Raw genomic sequence first — 10,161 nt, forward strand, 5'->3', positions numbered from 1 at the left:
TCTCAGTCTCACTGTAAAACAGATTCAAAACTAAAAGAGGAAAAAATAACAAAGACCCTGGACCAGTCATAAGTCGCTGGGGTACATTTGTAGCAATAACCAAAAATACATTGTATGAGTCAGAATGATCAATTTTTCTTTTATGACACAAATCCTTAGGATATTAAGTAAAGATTATGTTCTATGAAGATATTTTGTAAATTTTCTGCCGTAAATATATCAAAACTATTTTTGATTAGTAATATGCATTGCTAAGAACTTCATTTGGACAACTTTAAAGGTGATTTTCTCAATATTTTTTGCACCCTCAGATTACAGATTTTCAAATAGTTGTATATATCATATCCTAACCATATATCAATGGAAATCTTATTTATTCCGCTTTCAGATTATGCATAAATCTCAATTTCAAAAAATTGACCCATTTGAAAAATATGACTGGTTTTGTGGCTGATGACTGGTTTATATATACATATGGATAGTTGACAAATAAAAATTGGACTGTGTCCTATGGTGTGACGTAACAAAAATGTAGAAAAAAAACTTAACATACAAATATTCTTAGAGTTACAAATAGCCTGAGAGAGGTTTATCTTCAATGTTAGAGTTTTTTTTTCGTCACACCATAGGACACATTGATACGTCAACTTCCCATATATAGTTGGCAAATAAACCTGGCATAGTGTGCTACAAATATTGTTGACTCCTTGCCAAATTGCCTTAGTTCCTCTTTTGGTTGTTGCTTTGGATAAAAGTGTCTGCTAAATCCATAAAGGTACATGCAAGTTAAATAATAAGATAATAATATATATTTTTTAATATTATGTTTAATATATAATATAGTTCTATCTATAAATGATACATGCATACATACATACATAGAAAAGAGCCAAATAGGAAATTGTGAAATACTAAATTGAAAGACCAAAATGAAAACCCAGGACAAGAGAGGAAGGAGAAAGTGGAACGTGAGACAGCGAGAAATGAAGAAAAAGAAAGAATAAAGAAACATAACTCCCCTAGGACAAACACACACTACCAGACCCCCGATCCGAACTCCTCGCGGGTGCTGTATGACAGTATGTGTGTGTGTGTGTGTGAACAACACCTCAGTTCAAATCTTTAGGGGCCATATTGAGGAATCCCATCATGTTGGGAACACAGAAATGAAATGCCCTGTCACTGCAGTTAGTGAGATGCATGATGAGAAAGAATATGGTTGAAAGAATCGTTTCTCAGCTGAGAGGTCGATCTCTCGGGACGGTTGACATTTACACATTTCGCACACATACACACAGCACAGGCTGTTGACCAGCAGCGTCAACCCCCATTTTGACCCAGTCAGGATGGATTAATCTGATGTGAGGTAATGTGTGCCGAGATTGAATTGATTGGCTGTTTCACCCTGTGCTGCCCATCCACTGAAGGACAGAGCCATTCCAAAAGAAACATAAAGCATGTTCTGTTCTGAAGGATATTTTAATTCTGGCACTGACAAGAATTTCCTCTTCCGACTAGCTAAAGGTCATTCCATTCGAACACTGTTGTAACATTTGATCATGTTGGTTGGTTCATTTTAGTCCTTTACATCACAGCGTTTCCACTGCTTAGCCTGTTCCTCATGTTCTGTTGCTAGTCAAGGTCTGTCCACACAAGGTCTGATGCAATTAAATGACACACAAGTACAGAAAACAAATCTGTCCTGAAACTATTCACACCAAGTCCAATTCAGAATTTTTGTACAATGCAAAAATCTATTTATTTAATCAATATTTTTGATTAACAGATCCTTATATTTTATACAATATATCTTGAACTGTTTAAGTGAACAAATTCTTGTTTTAATAGTAAATAAAGGTTATTTGAGATTTATTTACCTTTATTTAAGGTAAAGAAGTCAAAACCTTTTAAATGGGGTAAGAAAAAAAATAAACTTTAAGATGTAGTCTATTAGTTATAAAGGCAGACCAGCAACATAATTATAATGTCATGGTGTCTATAATATCCACAACCTTCATAAACTGACTTGAACAAACAGCTGGCTTTAGAAAACTGCAGTTTTTTTCTTGAAAACTAAAGCCAAAAACTTGCTTTCATGACCAATAAATCTGGAACAAGCAAGTGAGATTTGGAATAGAGGGCCCAGCACAGATTTAGAGGTTTTATTTTGGGCGATATAAAAAAAAAGCACCCCAAAGCTGCATTATCGATCTATGTGCAAGTTCACATAACAGTCCGTGTACTAAAAGTCCCTTCACAAACAGGGATCAGAAACTTTATACCACCTGACAGTTAGAAGAGTATCCCCCATAAACACGGTGGCTGATGCTAAACCTGCTCCAGCCATTAAGGGGCATGTTCAAAAGCTCAGACTAAATTTCAGCTGAAGCCTCTGGTGTTTGTAGGGTGAAAGCCACTAAGCTGTACTGATCCACAATAAACTGTTTTGAATGCTTCAGACAAGGTGGGTGGACTGAGAAAGATCAAGAGCGATCTTTAAAAAACTGAATTCAGACGTTTGTTTTTTACTCATTATCGGTGTTTTTTCTTTTCTCTAATAGAACTCTGTGTTTTTCTGTCTTGTAGTTTCGGTTTTAACGTTTCAGTGCATGTCTACAAATTTCACATTCAACATTTGGAAAAGCAAAACACTTTTCATTGACGTGATATTGAGATGGTGAAGATCTCTGCTAGAATTTCAATCATATTGAAGGCCTAGCAAGTAGCCGTCAGGCACCCAAAGCGGTTCTCTTAATCATTTTTTGGTTGTGTCTTCTTTTCATCTCTGTGACCCTCAGAGCTTTAATTAAAGTTCTCAAAAAATACTGAGCAAAGCTTGTATGTTTCCTGCAGAAGAAAAACAGGCTTAGATTCTTTGGACAGACTAAAGTATTGCTACAAAAATAGCTAGAATTATGGCTATTTAAGTTTTTAATTTATTTCAATTAATTATATTAAGAATAACACAATAAAAATGAGTGCATGCCCCCTGACCTGTATGCAAAATTACTGTTACAATTTTATTTTTTTGTAACTTCTATATAAAACAAAGCTTTTTGGAGTGTTTCAGTCTTTCTACTTCAACATGTCACGTTTAATTAAATTTAATTCTAATTATACATTTTGGATAAAACAAATCTGTACATAGCATAAGAGCAGGACAATATGAGCATGCAGTAACAGACTGTGGAGAACTGACTGACTGCAGGTGTGCCTGTGTAAATGAGATGCTGACTGCAATGTCATTCAGAGACAAATGTTCTTATGAAATGTGTGTGTGTGTGTGTGTTGTTGCAGTGCACGTGAAGGCTGGCACATGTGAGGTGATTGCAGCCCACCGCTGCTGTAACAGAAATAAGATTGAGGAGCGATCACAGACGGTTAAGTGTTCCTGCTTCCCAGGACAAGTCGCTGGAACAACAAGGGCTGCACCCTCCTGTGTGGATGGTAAAATGGACCTTCAATTCATTTCAATTCCTATTTCCATGTATTTAGTGTTTGGATGAACTGCAATGTTTCGCAAATTCGCCCCTATATACACAAGATATCAAGATATAAATAAGAAATCGTGTCCTGCTTTTTTCATTCTTTTACCCCACCTCTCTCTTTTTCTCTCATTCTCTGTCTTTGGGTCTCTTTGTCTCCCTCAGCTGTCTGGCTGTTTCATTTAATATTGTGTCAACACTGTCCACTTGACAGAGAAATCGATCGTTATCTTATTTTGCCTGACTGTAAGCTCAGGAAAAAATAGCTCAAGTGTCTCTACACACAGCGCTCTGCGTGAGAGGAAATGTCAAATAAGCCATGTTTCACCCCATCTCATGCTTCATTCTTTCTCTCTGTATCATCTCAAATAGCTCCTCATCTGTTTGCCATTTTCTTGCTCCTGAGCTGCTCCATGAACCTCTGTATTTAAAGGGGTCATATCGTTTTCTTTCCATTTTATTTCTTTCCCTGGAGTCCACTTACAATTTTAACTGAGATACTAAAACACTCTTAATTTGTAGGTCTCAAATTTTAATGGAATTAATTACTTTAATTATAATTAATTACTGATTGGTGAAAGATGGATGCCTTTGGTTGTTGCAAATCTCGCATTGTAATTGGCACATTTTTAAGATGCCGTTCAAAAATGCATTCAGTTGCGTTCCATCCAGCTGTTGTTGAGCACAAAGTACACAAAAGTTATTCTGTACTGCCTGCTCTTGATAAGCATGATTTGGTGAAGCTAATTTCCTTTAGTAGTGTACATGTCAAGGAGCATGATTAAATGCATGATTTTTTTTATAATTAAGTGCACTAAATTAACAAGTTAAATCAACAGCCCTAGTAATTTAGTTGTTCATGCCAATTTTACACCCTTTATTCAACACTCAGCAATAAGCACGCTGCATTTGCATTTGTAGATGCTACACCTATCTAGAACAATGCAAAATTTGCCTGATTTGTTTCCCTTCATTCCATGATATGACCCCTACTTCTTTTAAGTGAGTGTGTCTGTTTGTACTGACCTTAGTGTGTACTTGTTCATGTTCCCTGTGATGTGTGTATAGCGTCTATAGTAGCTCAGAAGTGGTGGTGTCAGATGCAGCCGTGTTTGGATGGCGAGGAGTGTAAAGTTCTGCCTGACCTCACAGGCTGGAGCTGCAGCACAGGAAACAAGGTGAAGACCACCAAGGTTAGTATACACTCCCACACATACATGCACACACACCTTAAAACACCCACCTTTTGGCCTGTGGGACAGTGTTAATTTTGGCAGGTATTTTTGATTTAGTCTTAGTCTTTATCTTGAGACGAAAATGCTTAATAGTCTTAGTCACATTTTAGTCATTTGAGTCTCTCATAGTTTTAGTCGACGAAAAGTCATTGCATTTTTGTCAACTTTTAGTCATTACTTTTAGTCAAACTGCAGTTACCAACATTTATTTTGGTAGCTATTTTATATGTAGTATTCTAACAAAAATAGTCATCAATACTTCTCTCTTTAGATCAAAACAATTAAGCTTAGTTATGAGAAATTTGAATCAAGGATTGAATTTGGAAAAACTGGAATAAATTCTTTTGTTGGTTAACATTTATGACAGATAATTAGGAATGCTGTCCATTTAATGCGGAAGGTATGTATGTAATAGCCTACTGACACACATTCAGTTTTCACCCACCTGTTTAAGCTCACTTAAACCATAACGCACTGTATTTCCGTGAGATACTCTACATGAGAGACATTTGGACTGCTGTGTGCGTATTTGAGCACTGAGAACTGATCGCGCGCTGTATGAGAACTGAAGAAGTGGAGCGCGCGCGAGAGAGAGCACTTCTATCAGCGCGTTTCCGCCTATTGCACCTTCACTGACTTTAAGTTAATCGACAATTAATTGTGACTCCCGGGAAAAACTGGACGTCTGGTCACCCACTCCCCAACCCTTCGGTTGCTGAGGCCATTGTTTCAGATCGCTAATTCGCGTTTTGGTAGCCTATCCGTCCACTGCGGCTGCCATACTGAGACTAGATATGCAAACGCAACTTATCCAATGACAGAGAAGCACATTTTGAAAGACAAGACAGTTAACTTAGCCTATAGGATGTATTTTGAATGTCCGGTAGTTCTCAAATAACATTTTAGTCCCGTCTCGTCTTGTTAACGAAGACGCGCATAAATTTCGTCATAGTTTTTATCATCAGATATTAGTTTTAGCTCGTCAACGTCTTGTCTTAGTCACAGAAAAAAGGTTCGTTGACGAATATTTTTCGTTGTCGTCTTCGTCAACGAAATTAACACTGCTGTGGGATGCCATAACTTTCAAAGCTGTCAGGGTCATTCACACTCCAAGTGCAGTACTCCAACATAAAACACATTACACAGAAATATTACGTAACACAGTCAATATTTATTAGATTTTATTTTTATTTTTTCATAATTGACATTATCTGATTTTGTTCATCATCTATATATATATTTTTTCCAATGGGCTTGTTAGTGTTTTTTTTTTTTATTGTTGTTTTTTTGCGTTGAAATATACAAGCAATGATGCCTTAGAATATGGCTAAAATGTGTCTCTCAGTATTTAAAATATGGTCTAGACAGGCAAAACACCAGATTTTGGAACAAAGCCTGTCTCCCTTTCTCTCAGTGACCTAATTCCTCTTGTTGTGAACACGCTCCGTACAATACCTTAGGAGTTCATGTGGAGAGAGTCTGAAGTTTGTTGGAACTGACATCAAACACAGTACAGCCTGATTTAGGAAAAAAAAGAAGAACAAAACAGAGAAAGAGAGTGAGCACCTTTTTATCCTGCCAATAAAGCTTCTTGAATTTTGACAAAGAGAGACAGAGACAGAGAAAGAGAGAGACAAGCACAGCAACAAACACACAAGCACTTATGTTATGAGTGACAGATGTGAAGTGACTGACTGAGACTGTTCTCAACAGAAAAAATCAAAGGCAGAACAAAGCAGTAAATAAAATGAAGTGACCAGAAGACTTGATGTCAACATTTATTCTGATCTCTAGTCACTGTAGAGCAGGGTACAAAATTAACTCTTGTCAAGTGGAAAATTTGAGGAAAATTGTTTTTTACTTTAGGGACAAAAAATAAATGGTATATATATATATATATATATATATATATATATATCTGGCCATGAACGTACACTATGCATCAGGCTATTTTGTATTTTACTACCGTAATGCATGATGCACATTCAAGGCCAGTAAGAAATTGATTACACGTATTACTGGCAATTTTTGTCAGTTCACCTGACATTGATAAGTGTGACAGAAACTTAATTTTGGACTCAAATTATGCATACACAACTACATATATTATTATTATTACTACCATGTTAACCAGTAGAATATGTATTTTCCATACACTGCAGTTATAAATATCGAAACTTTTCCATTAAAAGTTTTGACAGATATAAATTTTCTAGACTTACTTAGCCTCTACTCTGTTTTATTGTAGAGAACAATGCATGGAGACGTATCTGGAGAGTTTTCATCCATAAATGTAAAAATGAGAGTCATGGTAATTTTAATTATTTTTTAAAGAGTTCTATAAAATATAAAAAAATATTGGAGAGCAGAAGAGGAGGAGAAGAAAGGGTCTGGTTTGATCAATGACTGATAAGCTATTCTGTGCCATCATAACATAAAATGTACACATAACACCGATCCATATTTCATCATAGTGAATTCATGTGAACCTACACGTGTGTGATTGAAATGTTTTTGAATGTATGATTCTTTAGATGTAATTAAATCTTGTATGTGTTTGTGTTAAAATAGTTTATATATTATTTGAGACAATGCCCACACACAGCCCTCTGTCACATCTTTCTGTTTCACACATGCACACACATTCAATCTGTCTCTCTCTGTTGGGATATCTAATTCCCACAGTGCAGACCAAATCTGACCCAAAGCTTATTAGTGCCTGTGGTAACACTTAATTTTGATAGTCCACTTTAGACATTCTACTAAGAGTAAGTAACTTTGCAACTACATGTCAACTAGCAGTCATTAGAGTATTAGTAGACTATCTGCTTAATATCTTCTAACACTTTATTTTGATGGGTCCACAACATACAACATACTGAATATGAGAATCTTTGCAAATATATGTCAACTTATTCTACTAACCCTAAACCTAACCTAGCAGTCTACTCTGAGAGTTAGTAGACATGTAGTTGCAAATTAATGAGAATTAGTTGGCATGTAGTAGCAAAGTTACTTATAGTAGAATGTCTAAAGTGGATTATCAAAATAAAGTGTATCTGTGCCTGCTAACAAAAAAAAATCATAAAGACTTGTCTCTCTTTTGGCTTGGGCCCATAAGCAACCATCTAATGTTCCAACAAACACCCAGAAGACCTGCATAGCAACACACTGAAAACCACCCAAAATACCCTATAGCCTCATGGTTGCTCTCCCATTTTCTTAAAAGTTATATTACAGCATGTATATTGTCTTTTTATATGAAAACACAAAAACGTTATTTACTTTATGAATCGTTTTTACCTTTGAGAACATCCCCAGAGGTTTTTATCAGGTCCTAAACCCACACAAACATATTAATTCTCATTACAGATGCAACTGTGTTCAGAATGAGACCTACAGCACTGAACCTTCAGCTCTTTAACACAATCTGAAATGTTTTAAAGCAATCTCATTTCTCTAAGTTTGTATTCAGTATTGGACCACATGCTGATCAAAACTTTTAACCAAGATTAATAAGTGAACTTACATGCAATTGATACATCACATTAAAAGAAACAGAAATCAAGGGAAAGAAGCTGGAGATCTTGTATAATCCGAGGATCTACAGTGCAGGTTTGTAAGAATATTAGAGAGTTGCTTTGATCAGTTATGGATGTTTATAATGATTGATCAGCATGGTAACTGTTCGTATATGCCAGCACACCTCTTGCAACATAAACCTTGCCAAAACTGAAAGAGACACCGGGAAGAGGAAAGAAAGAGGAAGACTGAGAGGGTGGATCAAGTATCGGGCATTGTGCCATGCCACTCTCCTCAGTCATCCCTCTGAGCCAACTTGGAAGGCATGGTGCCAAGTTCTAAATGAATGAGTTTGCTTGGGCGCCAACTGTTTCACCCACAGCTCCGGCAGACCATGCCCATCAGCGGGCAGGACAAGAAGTCTGTGCAGATAAATGTCAAGCATTAATGAAATCTGTACTAACAGAGATGGAGAACCAGATGACTTCTTCCTCTGCACAAAATGGGGCCATATAGTTCATAGTGATTAATATGTTGGGGTTATTGGAGTCAGATGTGCTGGTAAACACAGGTGCAGGTGTGTCTAATGGGAAAAGACCAAATTGTCAAATTCTTCCTTGTTCTCTATTTCAGGTGACCCGATAGTTCTACACTCCAAGGAACCATCAGACCCAACTTACCGAGGACAAAAGTGCTGAAAGTGAAGACTAACTAGAGACAGCTTTAAGCTTCAGCTAACAGGATCGATCAGTATTAGTTATACGAAGATTATTTGCAATCAAAACGTCTGAGGAATAGACTGATCTCCAGAAATATATCTACCATAAACATTAGGACCATCCTGAAGTTAATGTGTCCTCCTCAATGGACCCCCTGGCCTCCCGGACGCTCAATCTTCTGGGTGTGGATCCATAATCTCTGGAATGTGTTGGCTGGGGGGTCTCGATGTACGTATGCAGTTGTTGTTGTTTTCTTTTACAGAAGATTTGGATCATCTACACCAGTGCAGCCTAATGGAGTTTAAGCTTTTAAGCAACATGGTCTCCTTCCTTGTCCTTCGATTCTTCTAGCAAATCCATAACCATCCCTGCTCTACCCGATCAGAAGGTCCGATCATTTCTTGTGGAATCCTTTAAACAGCATTTAAACATGTAAAATCGATCTGGACCTTTAACGGACTTATCTTCTGTATATCGTTTGTTTCTCAATTAAAGCGTTTCAAGCCCACAGTTTAAAATAACAGATTAAATGTACCAGTATATTCTAGAAAATGTAAAAGTGTAAAATATCAAAGTGTTATTCTCAAAACAAGCAGAATAAAGTTTAAAGGTTATCACTTTTATTATCAATGTTTTTATCCAGCCTGGTAACTGCTATTGAGTACATGTATCAGTATTATATTCAATAATTAAAAATGTTGAAAATAATTTTTCTCCATTCTCTGATTTCAGAGGCTGCAAGCTAGTGAAACCTAATGGCTTGTTGTGCCACAAATAACATGATTTATTTAGTTTTCCTCCACCGATACTGATACGCAGAAAAATAACGTAATCAGTATTATATATGTATTGTGTTTTCTGACCTTTACGCCTTAAGACAAAACCACAGTCACTCCAAATGCACACCCTCATGTTTCAAAAGGAACTAAAATAACTCTTTGCAGTGTAAATATACGTTCTCTATGCACCACCTCTCTCTGTCCTTCCCTTTCTGACAACAAAATAGGATTTGTGTTTGTCTAATCGAATGCTCAAATCTGTTCAATGCACATGCTATTTAGCTTTGAGGAAATCTTGAGAACATTTGCACGTCATTAAGAGATTAGAGAAATTAGCCCAAAATAAAATTCATTAATACTAACCACAACAGCAGCAAAGCGAGAGCGAGAGAGGTGCACAAAGAGAGATATTTGAAAGTGA

General features: G+C 36.6%; 1 protein-coding gene across 1 annotated transcript in view; it reads left to right on the plus strand.

Annotated features, from left to right (window-relative positions):
• The window catches only part of LOC306848556 (chemokine-like protein TAFA-2), a 73,058-nt gene extending 63,396 nt beyond the window's left edge, over nucleotides 1-9,662 (plus strand). The window contains exons 3-5 of the mRNA XM_079383185.1: nucleotides 3,298-3,447; nucleotides 4,554-4,678; nucleotides 8,876-9,662. Coding sequence (XP_079239311.1) covers nucleotides 3,298-3,447; nucleotides 4,554-4,678; nucleotides 8,876-8,887 — 287 coding nt within the window. The 3' untranslated portion in view covers nucleotides 8,888-9,662. The remainder of the gene's footprint in view (nucleotides 1-3,297; nucleotides 3,448-4,553; nucleotides 4,679-8,875) is intronic.
• The last annotated feature ends 499 nt before the right edge of the window (nucleotides 9,663-10,161 follow it).

Source organism: Barbus barbus (assembly GCF_936440315.1).
Source record: "Barbus barbus genome assembly, chromosome: 28".
Lineage (NCBI taxonomy): Eukaryota > Metazoa > Chordata > Actinopteri > Cypriniformes > Cyprinidae > Barbus > Barbus barbus.